This window comes from Lipomyces tetrasporus (genome assembly GCF_029532465.1).
Source record: "Lipomyces tetrasporus strain NRRL Y-64009 chromosome Unknown POJ06scaffold_7, whole genome shotgun sequence".
In the NCBI taxonomy this organism is placed as follows: Eukaryota; Fungi; Ascomycota; class Lipomycetes; order Lipomycetales; family Lipomycetaceae; genus Lipomyces; species Lipomyces tetrasporus.
In genome coordinates this window covers 1138562-1164799 of record NW_026611602.1, presented here as the reverse complement: position 1 = coordinate 1164799, position 26238 = coordinate 1138562, and the positions used below count along the sequence as shown (strand labels likewise).

At 49.3% G+C, this 26238-nt stretch overlaps 10 protein-coding genes across 10 annotated transcripts; 7 read left to right on the top strand and 3 right to left on the bottom strand.

The window, feature by feature from the left end:
• Positions 1-201: 201 nt before the first annotated feature.
• On the top strand, positions 202-2331 carry POJ06DRAFT_256967 (P-loop containing nucleoside triphosphate hydrolase protein). The gene is made up of 4 exons (XM_056188087.1): positions 202-577; positions 1226-1397; positions 1461-1688; positions 1743-2331. The coding sequence occupies exons 1-4, from the start codon at positions 567-569 to the stop codon at positions 1938-1940; spliced, it is 609 nt and encodes a 202-aa protein (XP_056042890.1). The 5' UTR covers positions 202-566; the 3' UTR covers positions 1941-2331.
• On the bottom strand, positions 2332-3753 carry POJ06DRAFT_212402 (mitochondrial carrier domain-containing protein). Its single transcript, XM_056185457.1, has 2 exons — positions 3083-3753; positions 2332-3029 (listed from the first exon to the last, which is right to left on the bottom strand). The coding sequence occupies exons 1-2, from the start codon at positions 3583-3585 to the stop codon at positions 2486-2488; spliced, it is 1047 nt and encodes a 348-aa protein (XP_056042889.1). The 5' UTR covers positions 3586-3753; the 3' UTR covers positions 2332-2485.
• Positions 3754-5100: 1347 nt separating this feature from the next.
• Positions 5101-7710, top strand: POJ06DRAFT_135008 (uncharacterized protein). The gene is made up of 4 exons (XM_056184438.1): positions 5101-5726; positions 5785-6056; positions 6106-7113; positions 7168-7710. The coding sequence occupies exons 1-4, from the start codon at positions 5405-5407 to the stop codon at positions 7492-7494; spliced, it is 1929 nt and encodes a 642-aa protein (XP_056042888.1). The 5' UTR covers positions 5101-5404; the 3' UTR covers positions 7495-7710.
• Positions 7711-9080: 1370 nt separating this feature from the next.
• Positions 9081-11479, top strand: POJ06DRAFT_256957 (zinc knuckle domain protein). The gene is made up of 5 exons (XM_056188086.1): positions 9081-9278; positions 10045-10064; positions 10430-10493; positions 10552-10704; positions 10761-11479. Exons 1-5 carry the CDS (start codon positions 9206-9208, stop codon positions 11036-11038), a joined length of 588 nt encoding a protein of 195 aa, XP_056042887.1. The 5' UTR covers positions 9081-9205; the 3' UTR covers positions 11039-11479.
• Positions 11480-11636: 157 nt separating this feature from the next.
• On the top strand, positions 11637-13119 carry POJ06DRAFT_256956 (uncharacterized protein). The gene has a single exon (XM_056188085.1). The coding sequence runs from the start codon at positions 11797-11799 to the stop codon at positions 12922-12924; it is 1128 nt and encodes a 375-aa protein (XP_056042886.1). The 5' UTR covers positions 11637-11796; the 3' UTR covers positions 12925-13119.
• POJ06DRAFT_256954 (uncharacterized protein) lies at positions 13120-14207 on the top strand. Its single transcript, XM_056188084.1, has 3 exons — positions 13120-13257; positions 13368-13465; positions 13542-14207. The coding sequence occupies exons 1-3, from the start codon at positions 13189-13191 to the stop codon at positions 13999-14001; spliced, it is 627 nt and encodes a 208-aa protein (XP_056042885.1). The 5' UTR covers positions 13120-13188; the 3' UTR covers positions 14002-14207.
• On the bottom strand, positions 14169-15796 carry POJ06DRAFT_134887 (uncharacterized protein). Its single transcript, XM_056184437.1, has 3 exons — positions 15537-15796; positions 15157-15458; positions 14169-15101 (listed from the first exon to the last, which is right to left on the bottom strand). Exons 2-3 carry the CDS (start codon positions 15434-15436, stop codon positions 14329-14331), a joined length of 1053 nt encoding a protein of 350 aa, XP_056042884.1. The 5' UTR covers positions 15437-15458; positions 15537-15796; the 3' UTR covers positions 14169-14328.
• A 1438-nt stretch (positions 15797-17234) lies between these two features.
• Positions 17235-18899, top strand: POJ06DRAFT_134845 (LicD family-domain-containing protein). The gene is made up of 2 exons (XM_056184436.1): positions 17235-17883; positions 17941-18899. Exons 1-2 carry the CDS (start codon positions 17483-17485, stop codon positions 18737-18739), a joined length of 1200 nt encoding a protein of 399 aa, XP_056042883.1. The 5' UTR covers positions 17235-17482; the 3' UTR covers positions 18740-18899.
• A 1056-nt stretch (positions 18900-19955) lies between these two features.
• Positions 19956-22333, top strand: POJ06DRAFT_282447 (Dolichyl-phosphate-mannose-protein mannosyltransferase-domain-containing protein; the record flags this gene model as incomplete). Its single annotated transcript, XM_056190029.1, has 4 exons — positions 19956-20111; positions 20174-20573; positions 20620-20888; positions 20939-22333. The coding sequence occupies 4 exons, from the start codon at positions 19956-19958 to the stop codon at positions 22331-22333; spliced, it is 2220 nt and encodes a 739-aa protein (XP_056042882.1).
• Positions 22334-23130: 797 nt separating this feature from the next.
• On the bottom strand, positions 23131-25918 carry POJ06DRAFT_256938 (eukaryotic long-chain fatty acid CoA synthetase (LC-FACS)). The gene is made up of 3 exons (XM_056188083.1): positions 25029-25918; positions 24808-24973; positions 23131-24758 (listed from the first exon to the last, which is right to left on the bottom strand). Exons 1-3 carry the CDS (start codon positions 25629-25631, stop codon positions 23347-23349), a joined length of 2181 nt encoding a protein of 726 aa, XP_056042881.1. The 5' UTR covers positions 25632-25918; the 3' UTR covers positions 23131-23346.
• Between the last annotated feature and the right edge of the window lie 320 nt (positions 25919-26238).

Below are 26238 nucleotides of genomic sequence, written 5' to 3'. Positions count from 1 at the left end.
AAAATTTGTATTTTTTACTTGTATACTTTGATTATGTTGTATTGCTTTCGGAAAAGGGTTCCTTTCTTTATACATATTCCATCATTTGTCTTGCTTTAATATATTTGGGCTAAGATATACAATCATTTGGTCCCTTGCAAACATGTTACAATACAGAATGTAATATTTAGCGATCTTTGTGATTGAATACTTTAATTAGAGACGCGTAGTTAGATAAATCTTGATTTCTTAGTTCGTAGACGTTTATAGCGTATAGCCATATGCGTTTGTTCAGATGCGGCGTAACCGAATGAGGGCCACTCGAGGTTCTCTCCCGTTCTGCTGCCGAGCTACGTAATAACGTCGGCGGCAGGCAGCACCCATTCAGCCCAAGCGGCAGCTCCCCGCCATAAGGAGAAGCAGTGCTACAACACGCAAGTGCTTTGCTTTGTGTTCGGACCTATCGCCTCTAAGCCGCCAACGCTAACGTATTCACATCCACGTCCTACGTCCTTCCTCTGTCCAGTCGTCTCGTGGTATAGCTTTCTGTCATTACCCGCCGTAATATAATTGAAGAATAATTCGACATGAATCCTGAGTGGTAAGTTAAGCTTTCTGAGATGAAGAGGAGTGTCCCGAATTGCGTGGCACCAACCCTGTGAATCTCATAGTAGATTCGCATTACAGCAAATGGACAGGTTACTAATTATCTGCGTTAGAGTAATTTTCTATTCTGTGGTTGTTTGGTGGATAAAGATTCAGGGATCCTTGTTGGGCGCATAATGATATTTCAACGGCGTCTTGGTTCGTGTGATTTCGATCTGGTAGCGACAGGTTTCACGGAGTTATAAACGTTTTGGCATGAAAATTTACCAGCAAGTCATCTCCGAGATAATAGATGATCAAGTATACACGATAATGACGGATGTGGTTAAGTGTCGGACTGGTCGGACAGTGATTACCTGGGCTTCAATCCTTGTGAGCATCCATATTTGCGACGGTGCCGGTGTCAGGGTACGGTGTGAGGATGGGTGCCGACTTCAGAGTATATGCTGGATTTTTCAGAATTTTCCCTGGGCCAGAATTTCGGAAAATGCTGACGAGTCCGTAAATCTAAGATACGAGCTGTGTAATCAGATTCCATCAGCTTCTGTCGCTAGCACTTGCCAGCGCATAGCCTCAAGGATCTCAGACTCAAATCCGCAGCAAATTTTTTATTGTGGCTATTTGTCTAACGAGTTTCCAGATACGATTATCTTTTCAAGCTACTGCTCATTGGTGATTCCGGGGTCGGCAAGTCTTGTCTGCTATTGAGATTTGCGGACGATACCTACACTGAGTCGTACATATCTACAATCGGTGTCGATTTCAAAATCCGCACTATTGAGCTGGAAGGCAAAACTGTCAAGCTTCAGATTGTAGGTAACATCTAGATAGTCTGCTGTGGTGGAAATGTAAGAGAATGCTAATGAGACGTACAGTGGGATACAGCGGGACAGGAGCGATTTCGCACTATAACGTCATCGTACTACAGAGGAGCACACGGTATCATTGTTGTCTATGACGTTACTGACCAGGAGAGCTTCACCAATGTCAAGCAGTGGATGCAGGAGATCGACCGTTATGCCACCGAGGGAGTAAACAAGTTATTGGTTGGTAACAAGTCCGACATGGCTGACAAAAAGGTCGTCGAGTATACGGTCGCCAAGGTATGTTTGAACATGGTGACGTTGAGAACAGACTAGGGTTCTGATGGCAACTAGGAATTTGCGGACAGCCTTAAGATCCCATTTTTGGAGACGTCTGCTAAGAACGCGACCAACGTCGAGCAGGCTTTCTTGACCATGGCGCGGCAGATTAAGGAGCGGATGGGGAGCGCGCCTACTGGCGCTGGCAAAGGTCCTATCAGAATTGGCGAGGGCGAAACCATCCGATCTGGTGCTGCCGGTGGATGCTGCTAGATTGTGTTTTCTCGGTTTTTTTTCTCTTTTGATATTTTTTTGTTTGTTGTCGCGATATTCCATTGGTTTCATTGTTTATTGTTACTAATATTGTCGGTTGACGGGTCTTTATTTATCATCACACCATTCCTTCGATAGTCTCCCTCTCTCGTTCGACGGCAATGTTCTCATCTCCACGACATGCCTACAGATCTCATCCCGCCGTATGACGACGACCCATCCCCATTAATTAGTTGTTACATATATAATGATAGTGCCTATGAGATGTTGTTAGTATAGTAATACATTGAGCAAAGACAATTGTGAAGTAGCTTTGATACGCTTCTTCAGGTTTCGTCGGACGTATGGATCGTTCGACGGACAAATTTTTTGGGCTAATATTTGGAAATTACAAGCGAACTCAACCGCATACATTGATCCATAGCTACGTCGGCCATACGCCTTACACAAATTTATACATGACGATCAGTCTAACTGTAAATGAGTGCCACATGTGGATTAAGCATTATCTCCTTGTTGGATATATCCTGACAAATTCGTCCCCCTTACTTCGCCTGTCGTCGAACAATCTGCAAAGTCTTGACCGACGCGCTAACAAGCTGTTCCTTGAAGTAAAACAAGAACGCCGATGTCAACACGCTCTGCACGATCTTGGAATCGATTCCACTATACAAACTAGTCCAGCCTTCCTGTCCCGCGATCTGCTTCAAGGCGGAGAACGTGGACGTGTAAACTTCAGAATCGGCTTTCTCGCCGTCTTTGACCTCTACGTTTCGACGTTGCACCTGCATGCGGGACTTGACCGTAATGTACGGATACGTTGCTGTAGTCGCGACGAGCTTGCCGATCGCTCCGAGGATGAAGAAGTCCAAGGGCCGTAGCTTTCTGCGGCGCTCAATGACAGCGCGCAGACGTTCAAAGATTGTGTATTGCAAGATCGGATTAATAACCAACATAAGCGCGGGGACTAGGCCGGCGAAGAACGCTCTTGGACCGTCAGTGGACAGAATATCCTTGACCGTCTCAATGACTGATAACTTCTTCGCGGACGAAGGGGACGCACGCACGGTCTGGCGCGTGTTGACAACCCTGTGGTATTGTCAGTTGTGGGATCTAAAACTATGAGGGTGGGTGTAGGCTACCATATAGGATTCGTCAAGATGACGGTAGCAGACCCGGCAATCGCGCCAGCGATCATGCTCTCGAGCGTAGACATGGTTCCAGTTGCAGCGATAGCTGCTGCACCCTTGATCCGCTTGCGTCGTTCAAACAGGGCGCGAGTGCCTTCGTAGAAGTAGTAATACACGAAATTCGTAATGCTGATTCCAAACAGCGCGGACTCGAGCCCAGAGTACAATCCGCTGACTCCTTCACGCTGAATGATCTTTCCTGCCGCGCTCACAAGACTGGGTTTCTTCATGAGCCGGTTTTTGAGCCCGGCAGTGGTTGTTGTTGTTGTTGTTGTTGGCGGAGGAAGTGTTTCTGACGACTCCGCGGACATGGACTTGCGACGCTCTGTTTGCGCGCGAGTAGAGAGTGTGATGAGGGGGTATGTTACTACCATCGCGAGCGCGCCTCCTCCGGCACCCGCGAGAGCCTGCGCGACTGAGTCGGCCTGCTGAGCCGGTGTTGCGTTGGTAGACATTGTTTCTCAAAACGACGACGCGTTGATAGAGAAGCTGCGATTAACAGAGGGACGACGATCACGGGCTCCTGGGATGTAATCCGACGATAGTCGCGCGTATTTATGAAATATATATCGAGGGAGCAAGTGAGTGGGTGGGGCTCTGACCATGGCCAGTCGCCCGTGACGATGTTGGGCGGCCAACTCCCGAGGTTGTGATGGTCATCGTCGATGACGCCCGAGCCGGAACCCCGCCATCGGAGCGGCCAGCTTTGAACCGGTTCCACGTCTTTTGTGTGGAGATGGAGAGGGCAGAGCATAGGATGCCGCGCCGCATTGTGCCTGAATGAATGCGGCTGCGATCAGTTCAGATTGCCGGGTTCATGGGTTCAGGTTCAGGTTCAGGATGGTAGTTCACGTGAAAGAAATCTACGGTCAGGCTATTATTTATGGAATGGACCATATATCAAAAATTGGGCTTCAAGTGGCTGATACATTCCGTATTCCTTTAAGCATAAATCAGTCGCGCTCGACGCGCGTCGCGATCGCGAACTCGCACACTTCATTCATTCACGCGTCTTGCGTCGACCTGTTCTGGTCTATTTCTCGCTTCCGGGACGAATAACGCATCCTTCCAAGCAAACACACATGCGGTTGCTGCCTGCGCGATTATTCGACGTTGCATAAACAGAAAAAGAAATTAACTAATAATGGTGCGTGTCCTTTGCACACCTAAGTCATTCCAACTATAAGAAAACCAAACCGCCGCCTCCGTCCGCTCCTTACTCACGAGCCCTTCCTCTACGTACAGGAGGCGCCGCAGGATTCGGTCCAAGATGGTGACGGCGAGAACGAAGCCTCTTCGTCCCGTTCCTGCCACGTCTTCTCAACAAGGTAAGTAGTGCCTCTGACAAGAGGGGAGTTAAGAGGGTATTTATTGATGCAATTATATTGGTAGGTATTTTTGAGTGTAGGTAACAAGAAACAAATTCGTCATATTTGATGTGTAAAGAAATTGATAACGATGTCCATACTGATATTCACGGTGTCGAAGTCTGGCCGAACTGAGCGATGTATCCGATAGATCAGTGACACTGTAATTTGTCCCCTTTGAAGCGCAGTTGCGAAGGATATAGCACCATCTAGGCTGCACCTGGCACTGTTTTGATTCATTGATAAGCCACGGAAGTACAGTTATATTTATAATTTCATCTGTCGTTGACGTTACCATAACTAGGACTTAACTGTGAACGGAACGGGTCCCCCAGGCAGTACCTGTGATGCAACCGTGATTTGCCTGCTAGTATATATTGCGTCCTCTGGTTATTTGAGAGCATGCACTTTAATTAAGTAACACGGCATGACATAAATGATAAGCAAGGTGATCCAGCAATAATGGAGCATGAGTAAGGGGAATTGATGATGAAGGCAGTAAGAAGTTTGCTGTAATATAAAGGTCTATTTGATGCCATCCTCCCTATCTGATGTGGGAAGTGGGAATCCGAATAGTCTTAATCCTATACAGGTAATTGAGGCGGATTCGGTATTTTAATATACAAAGAATACAAATGGTTATTTAACCGACGACTCAAAAACGATGTAGCATTTGGCCGAATTTCTCGATCCGTCTGCGGCGGCCGTCGGTTAACCTCTCGGCGCCGAAAATTTCACAAGCCTCGACGCATCCACTGTGCCATCCCCACAATTTGTCGATCCTTGTAGCAACACCAGTCACCTCACTTCACGAACGAGTGCGGTAATATATATTGAAGATTACAATCTTGGACATTCGGTGAATTGCGTGTGAATAACGCGAGAGAGGTTGGCTAACGATCCCACGATGCCCTCGCGACCTCTCATCTCGACGGCGATCTGCTCGCTAACAAGGTCGTCACGGGCAATTCACTGGCGCCTAGTCGTCAGCCAGCGGCCCACGAATGCCAGATTCGAGAGGACATATCGCACGACAGCTTGCCGACGCAACAATCTGTCGGAGGACGACCGAAGGATGCTGCAAGAAGCACGTGAAGAGGACGAGGCTGATGTTGTTATTGTCGGTGGAGGACCTGCTGGCCTTGCTGCTGCTATTCGACTAAAGCAGCTGGAGCAGGAGAAGGGCAAGGAAGTACGAGTTGTTTTGCTGGAGAAGGCGAGCGACATGGGTATGCACGTGAACCAGAGGTCGATCACTAGAGAAAAGCTTACAAAGTGAAATTCCAGGCAACCACACCCTGTCGGGAGCAGTTATCGAACCCAGAGCACTGAACGAGCTATTACCCGACTGGCTGGAAGACCCACCAGCGCCGCTGACTCCAGTGAAGTCGGACAAAATGCGATTCTTGACAGAGAAATACTCGATCCCGTTACCGGCTCCACCGCAGATGCACAATGCCGGCAATTACATTGTTAGTCTCAGCGAGGTCGTGAAATGGTTAGCTGCTAAGGCAGAGGAGGTTGGCGTGGAGGTCTATCCTGGATTTGCAGTTAATGAGGTGAGTGTTTCGTCGGTTTACGCGTGCGGACGACGGCTAATGGCGAAAGCTTCTGTATGACCACAGTGGAGCTGTTGCGGGCATTGCGACGAATGACATGGGTATCTCCAAGGAAGGTGCCCCCAAAGACAATTTCCAGCGGGGCATGGAGTTCAGGGCAAAAGTGACTCTACTGGCAGAAGGCTGTCACGGGTCCTTAACCAAGGGCGTCATCAAGAAGTACGATCTGCGACGTGAAAAGGATGTGCAGACATATGGTATCGGACTGAAAGAAGTATGGGAGGTTCCCGAGGAAGACTGGCGGGAGGGCGAAGTTGTGCATACCATGGGCTGGCCACTGACGTCGCAGGTGTACGGTGGCGGATTTATGTACCATTTCGGAGAGCGACTGGTGAGCGTCGGTCTGGTCGTGGGATTAGACTATGCCAATCCCTGGATCTCTCCATTCCGAGAGTTCCAGCGCATGAAGCACCATCCCATTTATTCTAGCGTGCTCAAGAATGGCAAATGTCTTTCGTACGGTGCGCGGGCTCTCAACGAAGGCGGGTTACAGTCGATCCCGCAGCTCATATTCCCCGGCGGTGCGCTCATCGGGTGCTCGGCTGGATTTGTCAATGTGCCCAAGATCAAGGGCACGCATACTGCGATGAAGAGCGGCATGCTGGCAGCCGAAAGCGCGTACAACGCGATTACGTCCGACACGACGAACGACTCTGCCATTGCGCTGTACGACTACGAGGACAGTATTAAGCAGTCGTGGGTTTATAGAGAACTGAACGAAGTCCGAAATGTCAGACCGTCTTTCCATAATCCGCTGGGTGTGTATGGCGGTGTCCTGTATTCAGGGATTGACACTCTCTTGTTGAAGGGCCGGGTGCCATGGACGTTTCATCACAAGACGTCCGACGCGCAGGCTACGCAACCGGCGGACAAGTTCAAACCGATCGACTACCCCAAACCAGATGGCAAGCTCAGCTTTGATCTGTTGACGAGTGTGGCTCGCACGGGAACCATGCACGACGAGGACGAACCTGTGCATTTGCAGGTCAAGGACTGGGTATGTACTTTGACACCGTGTCGGGGTTTAATTTGGATGCTAACGACAGCTAAGGATGCGCACACGAAGGCATCTTACCCGAAATTCAAGGGCGTCGAGAATCGGTTCTGCCCTGCCGGTGTGTACGAGTATGTTCCTGATGAGACGAAGACGGAAGGCGTGCGGTTCCAGATCAATGCGCAAAACTGCATTCACTGCAAGACGTGCGACATCAAGGTCCCTGCACAGGATATTAACTGGGTGTGCCCCGAAGGTGGTGACGGTCCAAAGTACATGCTCAGTATGTCGACTGCGTCGTTGTTGTCATGGTTTATCATGCTGACTTTAAGTAGCTTAAATCATTCGTGCTGGCTCGTTCGATATATGTTGCTTCGTATGTAACATAAGTCTTATTAGAAGCGGATCGTGGTATGAACCTGTTAGTAGCTACTTTTTGTATAACAAAACATTTCCTGCAAATTGAGCAGGCTGTAGATATGAATCTACGTCACCGAATCCGAAATCATTTGTATGCCCTGTGTGAGTGCAGACGCTGTTTACTGCTCAACTCCATGTTCGGCTGAGCGGTCGCAGTCGTAAACGATTAAATCGCCACAGCATTAGGTGTGCTAACGATAGTTTGGGTGCGTCATTATGTTCGCGGGTGCCTGGTTTCCAATCGCCAATTACCCCGGTCTACGTTGCGATATAGAAGATGACGGCCGAGATTGAAAGCCGGTGGTGTCGTCTTTGTCACGGCTCGATCTGGGACGCATTACGGCAATTATTCGACCAAGGCGGATTTATTGCGGATATATTCGAAAACATGGCGGATGCGAATGTCGAATATGAATCCGTCACCTTTGCAATGGCGGATGGCGGATGGCGGATACAGTCAGATCAGGCGGATATCGCAGTCGAAGCAGCCCTACTTAGCAGCCCTACTTATTGATGACTGTAGAGCACATCGCGAATTGCCCCTACGTTATAAATTAAACCAGCTCGATGGCCGTCCCAATAGCATGCGTAGAAGTCCTTACAATACATTTCTAGATATCTTAATACATTCACGACATATTTACTCGTGGTTCATTCGAATGGTCTAGTCTCGTAGATGTAAGACTGCGGCCCACAATAGCAACAAACAGACACAGTTCTATTAAGTAGTATTCCTGACTGGATCCTGCACTGCCATTATTCACGGCAAGATTCCGAAAAATCGGCCTGGAATGTTTAAATTTCGGCATAACGATTGGTCAGCATTAATTCTATAAAGAGCAGAAATGAAGTCGACATGCCGGATATGGTATCGTTTAACCGTAGGCTGGTGGGAACCGTCCTGGTTACGAACCACTCGCGTCACCTCATTACCGACGCACCTCACAGGAACCGTATGCATATATAGCTGGAGACTTCTCTGGACGTCTTGTCTCCGTTTTCACATCCCAGGAAAGTACTCTTCAAGAACACAGCACAGAATTTCACGACTTTGTGAGAGAGTGACTCAGAGACAGCACAAGCAATAAGTCAATCTCTCAGTATAAAGTCTTCGCTAAGCATGCAGAGTCTCACACCGACAGTATCAATTAAGAGTTGGCATTTGGCACTGGTAATTGATCACTCTGCGTCACGTATCGACACCATCTATAATCTATGGGGCTATGTCTGTTCTGTCAGCTCGAGTGTCTTGTGGCCTGTAGTGGTCATTTTGAATGTTTCGGCTAGCCAGACTTTTTGTGGACAGAATAGTTTTCAGCACCCTGAGTTGGTCTGTCGCCGTTCTGGCCGTATGCATGGCGCTAGTCTTGGTTTAGTTTGGTGTGCTACTGCACGAGGTTTGCGCTAGACTGTATACGGAATGGTACGGCGCTGTTAGCGCCAGGAACACACTGGCACTCAGCAATTAGAGTTTCGCTCATGCGCGCGACTCACTTAGACAGGCAGGGTAATCAAGCCCCTCTGAAAAATTTTCTGGGAGCTCGTGGCGACATAATTTCTCCGCCGTTTTAATGCGATCGGCCCCTTTCCCCTCTTTGTATTTCCTCTCTATACCGAACTATCTTTGACCTCGTCTTTTCCAGTCGAATTCCCTATATTTTAGACAAGATTTGCAATGTCTTACGAACCCAACAACTTTGGCTCCCGATCTGGCGGTTTCTCTGGTCCTGGCCGCGCTTGCTATAACTGTACGGTTTAGTGGATTTTGTTGTCTCTACTTTTGATTTCTTTTTGGTATCTCTATCCGTCATATCATCATCTCCTTCATTTGGTGAATTATCTGGATTTGCCGTAGGCATTGTCCTTGTTGTTGCATGTCTTCTTTTATGCTTGTCCATTCATCTCTTTATGGCAAGGAAATGAACCGAACCTGTTCCTTTTTCTCCCCTAGCCCTCGAATATACACCTCCACAAGACACCTCGGTTATCCATTACGATCTTCTGGGTCATCGCCATTGTTAGCTCTGAAGACGGTTAAGTGTGTGGACGGATGGCTGGATGCTACATATCTCGTCTCGATGGATAGCTGTGGCCCAATTCACAGCTCAGCTCGAGATATAGCGGTGTGGCTCCACCCTCCGTTTCACTAACTTCTAGTTGAAGTGCAAGAGTGAGTGAGAATGCGAGTGTGAGAGCGAGTGTGTTGAGTGAGTTGCGACGTCCGTGTGCATGAACGATTTTGCGATGCCGTGAACGACCGACCGCGTGAGGGTGAGAGATCGACTGGTGCTAGTTCGAGCCATTTAGTGTTTTACATACTGTTGTTGTACAGGGCACATTATGCTTGTGCTTACCACATCATGATGGTTCCAGTGTTTCTGTTCGTTGTGCCATTAAGCTGTATGAGATGATGAGTTTTCTATTGACGCGTGCTCTTGTGCTTTCTTGAGGTCCTTTTCATATTCGTATACATGCATATATATTGGGGGGTTGTTTCTTACGATAGCTTACTAGGCGGCGATACTGGACATCAGGTGAATAGCAACAATTTACTTTATTAGCCAATCATTTGTTCCACAGTTCAATGCTGTCGTCGAGAGTTAGAGGCCTTTGATTCGCTTTGTTCGGCTATGTTCCGGTTCCTGGCATAAAGGTTTCGATCTCCGATGATGATCCAAATGTGAAGAGGAGCAAGAAGATGCTGCGTTTTTGGTGGTGAGATGGAGAGTAAACTCGACGATTATCTCGACGAATACTATGTCGACTCTTTTACAAATAGCCTTCCCAAATTTGCTGGTGTTCAATTGCGTCCTCTTTGCATCTGGGCATAGAATTTTGGGCGATGATGTGTCGCGTAAGTGTGTGGAAAACGTTATGACTGACCGAGTTGGCATAAAAGGCTCGTGACTGTCCTAAGCGAGGAAACCCTGTCTGCTACAACTGCGGACAAGAGGGTCACTTGAGTAAGTTTTGTGTACAGAGGTTTCTCTTGACTGTGGGTGTAGTTGACACCTATTCCAGGCCGCGACTGCTCTGCTCCTGCAAAGGAGAAGACCTGCTACCGATGCAACGAGACTGGTCACATCTCCCGTGACTGCCCCACCAACACTAGCACTGGTGGAGGCGACCGTTATGCTGGTCCTCCCGGCTCCAGCGGTGCTGAGTGCTACAAGTGTATGTTGCGACATTCCAGGAGTCCGCAGATATGAGTTTTCTAACAGCGATTGTAGGCGGAAAGGTCGGGCACATCGCTCGCAACTGCACCCAGGGCGGCGGCTACGGCGGCTCCAGCTATGGTTCTTCCAGCAGCCAGACCTGCTACTCCTGCGGAGGCTTCGGCCACCTTTCTCGTGACTGCACCCAGGGCCAGAAGTGCTACAACTGCGGCAACATCGGCCACTTGAGCCGAGACTGCCCCGAAGCCCAGGACCGTGTTTGCTACAAGTGCAAGCAGCCTGGCCACATCATGGCTCAGTGCCCTAACGACCAGGTCGCTGCTGAGGAGTAAACTCTTGTTGAAGCTTATCTTGGTGGTGTGCTGTGGATCGAAGTTTCACTTTTTTTTTGGATTTCGTTGTGATCATTCTTGCGAATAGCGCGTGCGTGTTGATGCGTAGTCGATGGTGGTGATGTCTTTTTGTCATGGCGATTAGGATCCCAAAATTCATATGGTTTTGTTAGTTTCTCGGTTCTGATTTGGTTTGCTATGTTTCGTCGTCATCATTTTGCCCCTTTTGTTTTAACTATCTTTATTATTCTTGCTGGTGATGCGAGTGCGATAAAAAGGGAAAGAGAGTAGGATGTGTTTTGATGATGGCCTAGTTATGTACGAATTGTGTGATCACCCGGCAGCTGTGTAGTCTCCACCATGTTATTTACTTTCTTGTGTTTTTATATACTCCTTGAATTTTCTTACTAAAACAAGGAGAATAATAATGTTGGCAACTAATTGGTTCTCTGTAATTCAGTAACGAGATGTCGGTCATCGGATACGTCCCGTTTCCCAACGTTGGAGATCAAGGTTTAACTGACAGTAGAGCCCACGTGCTGCAGATTACGCATTTAGCTGCGCGGTCCATAGCAATGCCGCGGCCAGTGTTTATCCAGCTTGAATGAATCGCATCTGCCAAAAGCAACACGCGCCAGCGTTATCAGGGATATCTATAATTAACATTGCTTATTGCTTAGTTTAGACACTATTTATTTACGTATCTGATCTGACGTCGTGATTTTTTCGCGGTTGAGACGTGAAATCGGCTTGGGGCAATGGAATCATCCCCCACCATCAATAGATACCAGGCTGGGTCGGACCAATCCGTCGGCAGCTCCGCGGTCACTGTTCCTGAAGAAGATGCTGAGCAGGGTACATTAGCAGCCCAGCGGCTCAACCGCAGGCGGTTTATGCGCGTGGACTCAGATAGTGAACGTGAGGAGGAGACGGTAACAACGATTGCTGAGGAAGATACCGCGATTGCCGAGGAAGATACCGCGATTGCTGAGGAAGACGGCTCGCCGTCGGTGGTGGACGCACCCGGGCACGCTTCAGCTATATCTGAAAGCCCTTTGGACGGCGAACTACAACCGTCTCAAATTGATCCCGCTCTCAAGCTCGGAGGACCGCCCGCTGAGCGGGTGTTTGGTGCCCTTCCGTCTCTTCCCGGCCTCTCGTTCGCGCCACTTGACGTCCAACGGCGACAATTTCAACAGTTTCAGCTCCAGAAAAGTCCGCAGCCATTCTTCTGGGCTCAATCCTACCCATTCGCATGGACGCCATACCGACCATTACAGCAACCGGCACCTTACCCGTATCCGTACACGATCCCCCCTCTGCCACCGGACGCCAACCCGGCAGACCCGTTCGTCGGGATGATTCTAAACGATCTCGAGCACATTCACAACGTTTTCACAGAGTACGCCAAGCGGGTCGGATTCGCGATTACCAAGGCCAAGAGCTCGAGCGCGAGGACGTACCAACTCATGTGCAAATGTCACGGCACGCCGCGCAACACGCGACACTTGCCGACGATAAAGGGCGAGGAATTGGACGGCAAAGTTCGGCGTCGGGATTTACATTCCCGAAAAACGGGGTGCGAATGGCGGGCCAGGTTTAAAATGCAGTTTAACGACCAGTGGGTGTTGACGTACGTAGGGGAGCATAATCATGAGCTCGAGCCCGATATGGCGATAAGGTATGCTGAGAATCGACAGACCTCGCAGCAGGGGATTGAGTTGATGAAGGCGTTGAAGAAGACGTCGGCTACGTATAAGGAGATTGCGGAGGTTGTGAATGCCACTACCGGGTCGAATTTGTTGGCGAGAGACGTGTATAATCGGACGAAGGATGTGCCGCGGGCGCGGCCTATGAAGAGGGGGCGGCCGAGCACAAAGTCATAGCTATACTGGTTGGACTACATCATCTTGAGATTGAAATGCCGTGGTTGCAGTGTATATTAGTCATTAGTCGGAGTACGATAGATTGTAAGAAATCGCGTTGTGATTTTATTTGGAAGTTGTCTTTGATATCTATGTCTACGCTGAGACCAGCAATATAGTTAGAATGACGCAAATTACCCAAGCCAGCAAACCCCAACCTTGTCCGATTGCCAAATTGCTACATTTCAATCCATAATAGCATTTGCATGTACCAACTTTACTACAATGACACTTTCGCCCTCAGAATGGCATGAATTTGAATCTTACGAATGGGCGTCCGACGCTGAATTCACGGTACGTTGGTTGGCGGCCAACTGGGGGCCCTGACCTCTATGCGATGCCTACGGCTTTTTCTGCATGAGTTAACCTCGCTCGCGGACTGTATTAACGTGTGAACATGATAGCAAGGACTGGCGTCTGTCCTATCAAGTCGCGGGAATACACTTTCAGAGGACGAAAAGCAGACGGTCGAGTGTAAGGCTCGGCTGTTTTTCTACTCGCGGTATGTACTTTGCGGTCGTCGTCGATATGTCGAACCACAAAATGGGAGATGACGTCCAATATTGACAAGCAGATAGGAAGGTGCAAAAAGATGTAGGATACGAGGACTACATAGCTTGGAAATCCAGTCGTTTACAGGCAGCGACCTCTGAATCGCCGACGCCATCTAGGGATCGAGTGCCAGACGACGACGCGATCGCCGCCAAACTGCGGGACCAGCCTGCTTCCGAACACGACGACGCCTCGGCGCCAAACTCGTCTGCACCATCATCGCAAACAACGACGTCGTCGGCATCGCCAATCCCATCAACGTCGAGCACGCCTGCTCCACAAGTGTCGTCAGCGGCAGCTTCTGCCGCGTCGACCGAGAAAGACAAAGACAGCGCGCCGTACCCGAGCTCGTTCGCGCACATAGTAGATTTAATCACGTCCGGTAAGGAAGTTCCCGGGATAAAACAAATTCCGAACATCTTGCTCGGCGAAACGGCATCATCGATGGCCGAGAAGGCACAGCGGCGGAAGCCATGGGAGAAGTAGACGTGCATGTGGAGTAGCTGAGAGCTGGACGATCGAATTGAGATTTGGAGACTGTTGGTGGGTCGGCGTATGGCATTTGGGTTTGGGATTAATGTATAGGGCAAAAAGACAGAGATTGACCAATAGAGTCAAGTTGTTACTGAATAACCATCATCAAATCTATCGTGAGGTCGTACCAGTGAAGTGATCGAGAAGAGAAATAAATTCAATGGACACCTGTACATATTTACACATCAAAAGCGAAGTTCATTAAACTAAGTCATAATCCCATTCCCACGTTCAGGTCACAAATCAGGCCTCGCAATCCTCATCCATATCTTGTTGCGCTCATGCGATATGTCGAGGTACGCCATGGCGCCGTTCGTCTTCGTTCGCAACTACCTGACCTTCCTCCTCGTCACGGCCTGCATGTCGTCTGGCGACAACTTCAGCTAGCTTCTTGAGACTTTTGCTTCCAGCGGTTTGCTGCGTTCTGATTTCCTCCAGATCGTCGACGCTATGCACCAATATCTTTCCGTCGCGATCAAACTCGAAAGTGAACAATCCCGTGACAATCGAAGCTACTCGTCCGTCATCGAGATCTTTAGTTGCCGTCGCTGCCGAATTTGTGGCAGGCACAAAGCTCGTCTGCCAGCGGACTATCAACTTTGTGGCAGGCTCGCTCGCGTATTCGTCCACGCCGTCAACATTGCCGAGAATGTCGTCGTCAATGTCATTGTCCTCATTTATAATCCTCATGCTAATAATCTTGAACACGATATTTCCTTTCCTATGGTCCGGTGACGTACGATTGGCCAGACCAAGGATGCTTGTCAATGTACCTTGCACGCCCTTGTCATCCGACTTCTTCGTCACCGCCGCAGCGCTGTCGGCCGCGGTGTCTGCGATCTCAGCGAATCCATCTATTGGACCGAGGACAACAAATGGCAAAATCCATTGCGCGACGCGCCACGTCGCCAGATACGCTGTCTTGCCTCTGATTGTCGGAAGCCCAGGGTGCGTTTTGGGGAAGAAGCGTAGTTGGATATTGGAAGACAGGAGCGAAGGAGGCGGATGTTCATGTTGGAGATTCGGTAGGAGACGAATCAATATGTCGAGTGCTAATCCATTAGCGTTGTACCATCTCGTTAGGTTTGTTTGTTTCGGGACACTTACTCTCTCCCAGATTGGTTTTGCGGAGTTGGCGACCTTCCTCGATCTCCAACTCAGTATTTTCTCGGCTCCGCTCTTTAGTCCTTTTAAAAAATGTATTTAGCTCTGCCGGCGCAGACTGCTTAACAAGATCAATAAGTCGAAACGGAGGTCTGGTGTGTATTGATCTGCTCTGTTGCGGTCTGCCGGGTCCGATAGAAGCTGCCGCGAAGATTGTCGTGTAAGGTGAGCAAGGCGAAATAGTGCTGATCCGAACGATTCTAAGTAAACTCCGATTCGCCATCACGAAATTCCAAGCGGTGACACTAATCAGCAGTCAGTACGACATCTGCATGGCCACCTCCTTGAATTCGTTCAAGAAGAATACCTCAACGCGACGTCACCCAAAGTAACCAGTAGCTAAACAAACTGCGCTTTCATATCAATTTATGCTGAAGTACTACTAGATTGCAATGTTGCCAATACGTCTCTGGTAGGCGTAAAGGAATGTCAATGTTAATGTAACGTGTTATTTCATTGTCCTCACACGTCATCGAATGTTGGCAACTTTCGATTTAGCACTTCCGAGCCAGTGTTGCCCTAACCCAACAATGCTCTCGCTGAGTCACTGGAAGCCTAACCCTCAAAAACACGTCGAAAATATTCGGCATATGTAGATATGATGCGGAAGGGTGGAGACAACTCTACCATCCGAATGTAATGCTAAGAATAATGAATTAAGTGAAATCTAGCATTGATGATTTCGCTGGTAGCTGGGCAGGAGAGGCGCAGGATGTACACCTGCGACCTTGCTGAACGCGTGCTCCTTAAAGCTCCGGAATAGTCCGACATAAACAATGTTGTCGGACAATACCATACTGTGCCTCGACAGAGATGGTAGTGCGATTGCGACCATCGCACATGTCATTTTGTCAGAAGCCGTAAATCTAGACGAAAACTATATATAGATTGTGCGCCCAGTCAAACCGCCTAAGGGAACTAGATGCTTGCATTATCGAATGGCCCCTGCGGCCGCTAAAAGGATATTTTCTGATCAGAATCAAGCGGAGACAATGGAACAGTCTAGTCCCCGGCTCGGGTACGAAATTGCGATCATAGAAGACCGAAACATAGGGGGGCCTGGCCGCGTCAGCAGTTGCGGACGAGGCAAACCGAGGCAAACCAATTAGATAAAGTTTGATGTCGCAGTTGCACATCTCAATATATCGCGCACCATCTGTTGCCGACGATAAGGGCCAATACTAAAGACCGGGTGCCCATAGAGACTACGACGGTATGTGGATGACATCCCATCTGCGAGCGGTTGTTACAAATTGCGAAGCGAGTCTGTACGACGATATGTAATGTACCTATGGCTCGCAATTCGCAATTTTTGGAGCGTCGAACCCGGGTCAGACTTAGTTTGCGGCGCTGCGGCAATTCTTGCCGGACGCCGCGGTCGATCCCTAGTCAACTTTAAAAGTCATGCCCTATTACGTTTGATGGGTCAGGTATATGCAGGGCGGCAACACTGTCAGATGCAAGCAACTAAGCTGTGAACAGGTACGAAGATTACCTTGAACATCGCCAGAAAGACCGGCGATAAGATTGCAGAGATAATCTGTCATGTCATGTTCCACCCCACATACGGTCGCAAAGCCCCGACCGACACTGCGCATATCTAATACTGAACATTGTGATTTGAGTCTAGGTCGTGATGTCTAGAAGCCACGTTTGTCAAATTATTAGTTCGAAATTGTTAGCAGGTCGCGTGCGGATGTGAAGTGTGACGTAAGCCAAGAAGGGGCTTGGCACAAGCGTAACGGTCAAACGGTTTGCCCGATACGGCAGCTGGTCCCACGACCACTACGCACGATTGAGCGGGTCTGGCTTGACATTTGATCTGCCGATAGTGCGCATATGTGGTTGACCTATTTGCGATTAAGTTGTCCAGCCATTGCAGTCGGTAGCCGGAAAGTGGTCGAGCGATCTCAAATAGCGGCTGGGCCGCGTAGGCTGCCCGTATTCTGAAGAAAATGAGCGCAGATTCAAGCTTTTGTTACCACCAAAATTCTCCTCTCGCCCCACACAAACCCTACCGTCTTAACTTAAACCTCCGTGCTCCGTTTCCGTATGTTTCGCACCCGCTGTACCGTAGCAACGTTACTTTGGGCAGGGTCAGACGTTACTTTGGGCGCAGCTGGCGTCACAACCGTACATCAGAAACATGGGCCCGGTAGACTCTCGGTACATATATTCCTGAGATAGTTGCGATCATCTGCTGAATTCACCATCATCGCACGTCCACTAATCGACTTCATATCACCCTACTCCGTTTCTACTCTCCGGCATGCTACGGCGATCATATGTAGTGTTATGCGCGCTCGTGGCTCTCGTCGTCGCAGCGTTCACCACTCTCTTGTGGGCCCTGCTTTCCGTCGCCCCGGATGCCGACGGCTTCGTCCCGATGTCCGTCACTCATGAGCAATTCTATATTGCTCCGCCCGAGCGTCCCATCCGCCCGCCCCCGAAGTACTTCTTCGAAGCCGTCGTCAAGAACGATAAGCACTGGGTAGGCTTACATTACGACCGTCGGTATTTTAAGTCCGAGCTCAGCGATGAGCTCCGCGAGTGCGCAATTCACTACATGCTCGAAGCCTGGTTTGCGTTCTTGGACGAGAACAAGATTGAGTCTTGGATTGCGCATGGTACCTTGCTCGGATGGTACTGGAATGGCGAGACATTGCCTTGGTATGCAAACTTGTCGAATATTACTTACATTTCACTTGTTAACACAGAAGTTCCCAGGGATGTCGACGTGGACGTTCAGATGTTTGTGCGCACAATGGACCGAATGAGCAAGCGATTCAACGCGACGTCGTATGAATATACTACGGCCGAGAACGAAGTGCGAAAGTACTACATCGACGTGAACCCGTACTTTGTTTACCGCTCGCGTATGAACGCGCAAAACGTCATTGACGCCCGCTTCGTGGACATGCAGTCGGGGTTGTATATTGATATCACCGCGCTCGCTGAAGTCGACCCAATGCGACATCCCAACGTCATAAGTTGCAAGAACAACCACAGGTACCTCGTTGACGATATCCTGCCGCTGCGACAAACAATGTTTTCCGGGAGACATGCATACATTCCGTACGAATTCGAAAAAATCCTGCAGAAAGAATATTCTCAGAGCGCACTGATCAATGGAAGGTACATGGGTTATATTTTCAGCGTTACCGATCAGAAGTGGATCAAAGAATCCGTCTTCCGGGATCTGCACAGAGGAAAGAGTGATATTGGTAGAGGACCTGTCGACGAACCATTGCAACGACTGCCGACCGGCGCGGGAGGGCATCTGAGCAGCAGTAGCACGAGACTATTAATTGGAGTTCCAGGGGCCAGAGCTAAAAGCGCCGCAGCGTCCGCAGCAGTTGAGTCTGGGTTGTCTTCAGCCGCAACTGTAACATCTCCTGAGTACAGTAACACAATTTCGGACACTATGCATTCTACAGAAGATAATCGGAGCGCACTGCCAGCAGGACAGCCTTCACAGGGCTTCGCCGTCGGCGGAGGTGCGAAAGGCCATGCCAAGCAACGATGATCTCCGAAACCAGCGTAGAAATCGACTCGCCATAGATTTTTTCCGCACTCTTGGGTATTGTCACATATTCGAATTTGCATACGGATCCGGGCTGTATTTTCATTATGTTTTGGTTATTCTTGGGACATGTGAACGCTCGAGGTAACTATGAGACATTATTTATCATTGGCCAGATTTATTTGATATTAGTCGTTCATATCTTGTTACCATCGCGAACGTAGCTTCGATGGGTGCACACAACTGCATCCCTGTCAAAGCTATATTCCTAACTTGTACATATATCTTTCTGTATTTTTACCTTCTCGCTTCAACTGTTTGACTATTGGGATAGGGAGATCATGTTTGGTTGGGATCGGTCGAGAATTCTAGATTTGGAACGTTGATGAGGGTGGGTCGTCTTTTTGGACTTGGGACCGTGCTGATATGATATTGGGATCAAGGCATATTTTGTAAGATAACTTTGGGTACGATGCGAGACGCAAGATGGCTGATGACTTTTGTACATATGGTCGTTGTACGTGTATGCAAATGAGCATTAGATAATTAGCACATAATGAAGAATACTCAAGTCGTGTACAGACTGCAATCTAGAATAACCGAGCAATATATTGCTAGCGTCTAACAAGGCCTTACTGGTCTACTAGTGATAATAATTTCATACACATCTCGGCAGTACTGCTCTCGACTCTTCCTTGTTGGCTAACAATAATAAGGGTTTCGTGCGATACCATACGCGCTTCTTGGACTCTCAAGAACCGCACGCTTAAACGTTAGGTCAGGTACATCTCCATCCCCTCGCAGTCGAACCGACGCAGTCCAAGTCTTTTATTCACAAACCCCATTATCGGTGTAAACTCTGATTAGGTAGGAAATTGGGAAGTTACGGTACGTACTGCTATTTCTACAAGACAAAAATTGTCGATCGAGAATGCGACATCGATGTTTAGACAAGGAGCCGGCACGCGTTCATGCGCGGACAAATACTCATACAGGATGCTAATGACCTCGTTCTGATCTAGACTCTTCATTTCCAATTACTTCCAAGTGCAGTAAGATCCATTTGTTGTCCTCGCGCAATTTTTGTGTTGAAATGTTTGTGATGACGGCGCGATCTATATTTGGTGTACTTTAGAAGTCAATGATCTGACAAATACTCATAGCCATAAACGACTGATTGCACACAAACCAGGCGTATAACAGTTCTGGCTTCCCGATCATGGCAACAGCTGGATCGACCACAGGCGCCGACGCGCATGGTGCTCTCCGCCAGCGGAAATCCAAGCCCTCCGAACCCGGGCGAGAACCGGTCGAACAATTTTTCCAGGATAAGCCGAAAACAGTTATCGGCGAGTATTACAGAGATGAAGACGATGTGCGTTGTTCTTGTTATTTCAATGCATTACGATCACGTGAATCGAGGGCTGACAGTTGTAGATCTCGTTAGACACTGTCGAGAAGTACGTCGTGCCGATGTTATTCACGATCCTCTCCTTCGTCACGCGCATGTACAGAATCGGCATATCAGACATCGTCACTTGGGATGAAGCGCATTTCGGGAAGTTCGGATCTCATTATTTGAAACGGGAGTTCTACTTCGACGTACACCCTCCATTGGGCAAGATGCTTGTAGGACTATCTGGTTACCTGTGTGGATACAACGGGTCGTTTGAATTCAAGTCTGGCGACCATTATCCCGAAGACGTTAACTATACGTTTATGCGCATATTTAATGCTACATTTGGCGCTTTGTGTGTCCCGGTCGCCTATTATACGGCGAAGAGCTTAAAGTTCTCTACGCTGGCGACGTGGCTCGTCACGCTGATGGTATTATGTGGTACGCTTTACCTACCGTTATCAAGATGCACTATTGACATCAACAGAAAACTCTTACGCGACGATCTCAAGATTTATCCTCCTCGACTCGATGCTCATGCTCTTCACCTTCACAAGTTTCCTCGGCTTAGCCAAATTCCATGAATGGCGGCGCCACCCGTTTACGTCCGGATGGTGGTTCTGGCTGACGTTTACGGGCGTAAATATCGGGTGCGTCACGAGCGTCAAGTGGGTTGGCATGCTCACTACCGCTTTGGTCGGCATTTACACGATTCATGATTTGTGGGATAAGTTTGGTGATTTGAAGATGCCAGTGGTACGTATCCGAATCGATATTTGAGAAAAAAGACTCATCTGCCGGACTAGGTCACGTACGCCAAACACTGGATCTCCCGAATTGTCTGCCTCATCATACTTCCTCTCACAATCTATCTGGCGTGCTTCAAAATTCACTTTCTGATTCTTGAAAACAGTGGTCCTGGCGACGCGCAAATGAGCTCGCTGTTCCAAGCCAACCTGCGCAACTCCGATCTAACAAAGGGCCCGCTTGACGTCGCCATCGGTTCCAAGTTTACGCTCAAGAACATGGGTTATGGCGGCGGCCTGCTGCACTCCCATGTGCAGACGTTCCCGGAAGGCTCCGAGCAGCAACAAGTTACGTGTTACCACCACAAAGACTCAAACAATGAATGGGTTTTCTATCCTATACGTGGGTCACCGGAATATGATCCTAACGACTCCGAAATCAGGTTTATCGAATCCGGCGATGCGATCCGGTTGATTCACGAGAATACGGGTCGTAATTTGCACTCACATGTCATGCCAGCGCCCATCACAAAAGACCAGAATGAGGTCTCGTGCTACGGTAACTTGACCGTCGGCGACGACAAGGATAACTGGATAATCGAGATTGTTAGTGACACGGCCCATTCGGATAACCGAGTGCACACGTTGACGTCGAGTCTCCGGTTCAGACACCAGGTTCTCGGCTGCTACTTGCGCGCAGCAAACGTGAACCTGCCGCCGTGGGGATTCAAGCAGGTTGAAGTTACCTGCGACAAGACCAATAATCCACGAGATCGATTCACGCACTGGAACGTCGAGATGCACGTCAACCCACGTCTTCCGCAAGGCGATGCAAAAGCATACAAGTCGCCTTTTCTGCGGGATTTCGTCCACCTCAATGTCGCGATGATGACATCCAATAACGCGCTTGTGCCTGACCCCGACAAACGCGACGAGCTAGCCTCCCGACCATGGCAATGGCCAGTGCTCAATGTCGGCTTGCGCATGTGTGGCTGGAGCAACGACATTGTGAAGTATTATCTGCTCGGCAATCCGTTCGTCGTGTGGGGCTCGACCGCCTCAGTCGCGATGCTTGCCATCGTGACATTCGTCTACCTCTGTCGCTGGCAACGCAAATACGTCGACATGACACCGGACGAAGTGTCGCACTTCATCTACTCCGGCCTGTACCCGGCCCTTGGCTGGGGCCTTCACTACTTCCCCTTCATCCTCATGGCTCGCGTGACGTACGTGCATCATTATCTGCCCGCACTCTACTTTGCCATCATGACGTTCGGGTTCTTGTTTGACTTCGGCACTAGGAAATTATCCTGGTGGGCACGGTATCTTGCGTACTTGCTGGCTTATGCCGCGGTTATTGGCGTGTTTGCGTTGTACTCGCCGATTTCGTTCGGCATTATCGGCAACCATGAGAACTATGACTATTTGAATTGGCTGAGCACGTGGACTATATAGACAGTGCGGGATGCATATATGAGATTCGGAGTGACTCGGTTGGATGGTGCCATCTTACGAACGAAATGGAAACAATGTATTCGTGATTGCGACAGCTGACCCTCTGTATGTATTAGGTAGTATTTTGTATGTAAAAAATATTTTTACTCTTCCTTATGCCAATACGACGTAACGATATCAAGTGGCGTTTTTTTTTTTAACTCGTCGGAACCTATCTGGACGAAAGATTAAAGTGTACACATTCCTCCGGCCCAAGCCGTCAACAACTCGCATTGACAGGCGAAGCTGTGCCTTGACCGGTTTAATAGGAATTTTGCTCCAAAAATCACGAATAATCCACAAACTAGCGTCCGCGCTCTCCGAAAGTGCAATGAAATGATACCTGTAGTAGAGTTAAGCCATATACGCTGGGATGTTAATATTTTTTATAACGCTTTTATACCGTCGTGATCAGCATCGAGTTGAATTTGTGAGGACATAAATTGGATAACGACTGCAATGTAGGGCTGTCGGCGGATGGCGGGATATGGCGGATGCGGATATGAAATGAATATCCGTCAGGTCCCAAATTGGCGGATAAGGCGGGTAATCGAATCTTGGGCCAATCGAATAATTTCCTAATTAGGAAAGATCGAGATGTGAGCGTTGGAGTATTTCCTGCCGGCCCCATTGCTCACAAACCTAAACCTGACACTAAACTATGAAAAGAACTTGCTAACCTAATTAGGCTAGCGTAATTAGTGATTGATTCGATCAAGGTGGATACAAGGCGGATTTTATTCGACAAGATGGCGGATGACGCATATAAATCCACCAAACTTGCGATGGCGGATGGCGGATGGCGGATAGCGTCAGATTAGGCGGATATCCGCATTCGACACAGCCCTACTGCAATGCAATCGCTCGATCGTGATATGTAAAGGATACATTCAATTAATCCAACCATACAAGCTTACAACCAAGATTGATCCATAACACGCTAGCATCAGCGACACCTATAAGAAGATCCACATCTACAGCATCGCCCTTGGAGACCCATTCTTGATAAGTTCGCCCTCGGCATACATCTTATCAATGTCGGCACGATAATACTCGACCGTCTGCGGCCGCTTGACCTTCAAGGATGGCGTCAGCAGATCGTTTTCAATGTTAAAAGGATCGATCTTGAGCACAAGGTTCTTGACTCGTTCGTAGCCATGCAGACTCGCTTGGCTCGCGATGGAGTCCAGGTCGCGCAGCACTGCCTCTCGTACTTTACGCTCACCCGCTGCGCTCGACAGTTCGTGGAGATCGCTAGGTGAGATGCTGCGGTTTAGCAATTTGGACACGAACGGCGCAAAAGTGTCGGGATTAATGCCCAGGATGCTGACGAGATACGTTTGGACGCTATCGCCGTGGACAAACACTTGTGAGACAAGTTCACAACCGGCGAGATAGATGTTCTCGATCGGTTCAGGCGCCACGTACTCTCCCTGTGCGAGCTTGAAGAAGTTTTTAACACGGTCAATGATCGACACGCGGCCTAGCTCGTCGATCTTGGCCACGTCGCCGGTGTGGAACCATCCCTCCTCGTCGATTGCCTCCGCTGTCTTCGTTGGCTCCTTGTAGTATTCCTTGAAGATGATAGGACCCCGCATGAGGAGCTCGCCGCGTGGACACGGCTTGTCTGTCGACAAGTACTTCATTGCCGGCACGTCCTTCAACCTAACTTCGACGCCAACAACGGGCGGTCCGCAGTGTCCAGGTTTCTTGTCGTCTGGTTCGCCCACCAGGCCGATCGCAAAGCTCTCTGTCAGACCGTATCCTTGGATCATGTTACACGCGAATGCGGCCCGCAGAAATTGCAACGTGGTGTCCGAAATAGGTGCGGCGCCGCTGACGGCGGTAACCAATCGGTCGAACCCGGCGTTTTTTCGAATCTTGCGAGACCACAGCACGTCCCAAAGAGCAATCCGGCCGGTGCCACCGTTGGCCATGTCGTCGAGTTTGGCTTGTAGTGCCCTCCGTGATAACATGCCCGCAAGGCCGGGCGCTTTGACGGTCTTGGCGCGAAGTGCTTCCTCGATTCGGTTGAGAAGGCGCGGGACAGACGTGAAGACTGTCGGACGCAATGTCTTGATATCGTCGATCAATTCGAGAACCGGTCCGTGGAGAAATCCATAGGCTGCGCCGAATGAGATTGCCTGGCAGAGGGAAATTCGCTCGTAGATGTGTGCGAGAGGCAAATAGCTGAGAAGTACGTCATTTCGTTTCGGCGAAGTTTCGAGATGGAGCAACGCGCTGGTCATTCCGGCAACGGCAGTTGCATGGGTAATGACGACACCCTTCGGAACGCCGGTCGTACCGGACGTGAAGTTGATTGTCATGATGTCGGTGGGCGCAGGCGGATTGTGAGGAGCAAGCGCGTCCCGGCCGATTCGTTCGACTGTACAGGGTTAATTTGACGTCTTTGACGTGCAATGAATATCACATACCTTCAGTAAATGAGTACAGGGCAACCTTCTGCGCCCTCGTCCACGCGCTGAGGAGACTTCGTCGTGAGTTTCCGGGCGGGTCTATAGGGGACTCCAGGTCGTCCATGCTGACGATAACCTTCAGATGAGGCAGCTTGTGCTTCATTGTGAGTATCTCGGGAATATTCTATTCGCGCATTAGTAGCCTAGATTTGCAATGATGGCTCATCCGAAGAACTCACACTCAACGACGCAACCAAGATCGGCACTTCCGTCAAATTCAGAATGTATTCGCTAGAGTCAGGACCCAAACTATCATACAGCGTGACGCCGTACAAATTATAAGCATGGAGCGCAAGATCTGTGATGACCCATTCGGGTCTGTTTGGTGAAAACAATGCGACTCCAAACTTGTCCGGTTTCTCGACACCAGCAACTTCTCTCGCGAGCTTCAACAAGCCGCTGCCGAGATCTGTCCGCCGCTCAGCAACGCGTGCGTAGGACTCCCAAATGTACGGACTCCACGTCTTGTACTCGGGAATGTATTCTCTATGGCCGAGACAATCTGCGTCGGCATGATTGCGGACGCCGTTTGCGAAGCCATCGTATAGGGTCAAGATGGAAGGATGAATGGTATCTATGAGGGCCTCGGGATGTTGTGCATTTCGGTAGATGGCCGAGAGCCCGGGCTGTTCGCTGCCAGGAAGCGGCACACCCTGAGGCTTGCCATAAGAGGCTCGATTGACGGAGAAATCCCCCTTTTTGGGGACGGGATGGTCTTGAGGGAAGGTGGACACGAGCTTGCGAGGGACGCCAGTAACGGAGAATTCGCTTATGGTTGACATATTTCCAGTGGTGAGTGGTTCTGGAATTAAATCAACAGTGAGTGGACGACAGTGGACGATTTAACTATATATATTTATAAGGGTAGAAAATGGAGATGGAGAACGTCGGAAATCCGGTGACCCGCGGGGAAAGTATGCGCGGCGCGCGTAGGTTCCGTGACAGCAAGAAAAAACACAACTTTGCGGGGCTACAACCGCGACAAAAACATCGTACCAGCCTTTTGCGCGGTTGCAACTGCGAGCAACTAAAATATATTTACAAAACTAATAGCTATCTACAACTCGAGTAATTGCTCCAAATAACATGTTTAACGTGTGGTGTTGGATGTTGTAGGAGAGGTGCCCGCGGTAGATGCCTCGGTAGTTACACCCTTGAGCCGAGCCGAAGTTTGTTTGACTTCGCCCGCGTCATGTCATGTGTCTGACTACAAAAAGGGCTTCACGTGCAAATAATTGCCATCCACTGTTGCGCTGTCACAGGAACTATCTCTCGTAATCACTAATAATATCCTGGCTTGTTTGCTGGCGGCGACTTTCAGTCAGTGTTAGTACACGTGGACATATTGCGAATTATGTTGAACTTCTGCAGGGATCCGAAATTGGCGAC

Bases quoted from the DNA above. Each gene is read 5' to 3' on its own strand.
- POJ06DRAFT_134845 (XM_056184436.1), top strand. From the start codon at position 17,483: ATGCTACGGCGATCATATGTAGTGTTATGCGCGCTCGTGGCTCTCGTC. The intron at 17,884-17,940 runs GTATGCAAACTT...AGAAGTTCCCAG, and splicing joins AATGGCGAGACATTGCCTTG to GGATGTCGACGTGGACGTTC.
- POJ06DRAFT_256938 (XM_056188083.1), bottom strand. From the start codon at position 25,631: ATGTCAACCATAAGCGAATTCTCCGTTACTGGCGTCCCTCGCAAGCTC. The intron at 24,974-25,028 runs GTGAGTTCTTCG...ATGCGCGAATAG, and splicing joins TCTTGGTTGCGTCGTTGAGT to AATATTCCCGAGATACTCAC. The intron at 24,759-24,807 runs GTATGTGATATT...AACCCTGTACAG, and splicing joins CCTGTACTCATTTACTGAAG to TCGAACGAATCGGCCGGGAC.
- POJ06DRAFT_212402 (XM_056185457.1), bottom strand. From the start codon at position 3,585: ATGTCTACCAACGCAACACCGGCTCAGCAGGCCGACTCAGTCGCGCAG. The intron at 3,030-3,082 runs GTAGCCTACACC...ACAATACCACAG, and splicing joins ATCTTGACGAATCCTATATG to GGTTGTCAACACGCGCCAGA.
- POJ06DRAFT_135008 (XM_056184438.1), top strand. From the start codon at position 5,405: ATGCCCTCGCGACCTCTCATCTCGACGGCGATCTGCTCGCTAACAAGG. The intron at 5,727-5,784 runs GTATGCACGTGA...GTGAAATTCCAG, and splicing joins GGAGAAGGCGAGCGACATGG to GCAACCACACCCTGTCGGGA. The intron at 6,057-6,105 runs GTGAGTGTTTCG...TAATGGCGAAAG, and splicing joins CTGGATTTGCAGTTAATGAG to CTTCTGTATGACCACAGTGG.
- POJ06DRAFT_256967 (XM_056188087.1), top strand. The intron at 1,398-1,460 runs GTAGGTAACATC...TGAGACGTACAG, and splicing joins AAACTGTCAAGCTTCAGATT to TGGGATACAGCGGGACAGGA. The intron at 1,689-1,742 runs GTATGTTTGAAC...GATGGCAACTAG, and splicing joins TCGAGTATACGGTCGCCAAG to GAATTTGCGGACAGCCTTAA.
- POJ06DRAFT_134887 (XM_056184437.1), bottom strand. From the start codon at position 15,436: ATGGCGAATCGGAGTTTACTTAGAATCGTTCGGATCAGCACTATTTCG. The intron at 15,102-15,156 runs GTAAGTGTCCCG...CTAATGGATTAG, and splicing joins CAAAACCAATCTGGGAGAGA to CACTCGACATATTGATTCGT.
- POJ06DRAFT_256957 (XM_056188086.1), top strand. From the start codon at position 9,206: ATGTCTTACGAACCCAACAACTTTGGCTCCCGATCTGGCGGTTTCTCT. The intron at 9,279-10,044 runs GTACGGTTTAGT...ATAGCTTACTAG, and splicing joins TGGCCGCGCTTGCTATAACT to GCGGCGATACTGGACATCAG. The intron at 10,065-10,429 runs GTGAATAGCAAC...TTGGCATAAAAG, and splicing joins GCGGCGATACTGGACATCAG to GCTCGTGACTGTCCTAAGCG.
- POJ06DRAFT_256956 (XM_056188085.1), top strand. From the start codon at position 11,797: ATGGAATCATCCCCCACCATCAATAGATACCAGGCTGGGTCGGACCAA.
- POJ06DRAFT_256954 (XM_056188084.1), top strand. From the start codon at position 13,189: ATGACACTTTCGCCCTCAGAATGGCATGAATTTGAATCTTACGAATGG. The intron at 13,258-13,367 runs GTACGTTGGTTG...TGAACATGATAG, and splicing joins CGTCCGACGCTGAATTCACG to CAAGGACTGGCGTCTGTCCT. The intron at 13,466-13,541 runs GTATGTACTTTG...ACAAGCAGATAG, and splicing joins CGGCTGTTTTTCTACTCGCG to GAAGGTGCAAAAAGATGTAG.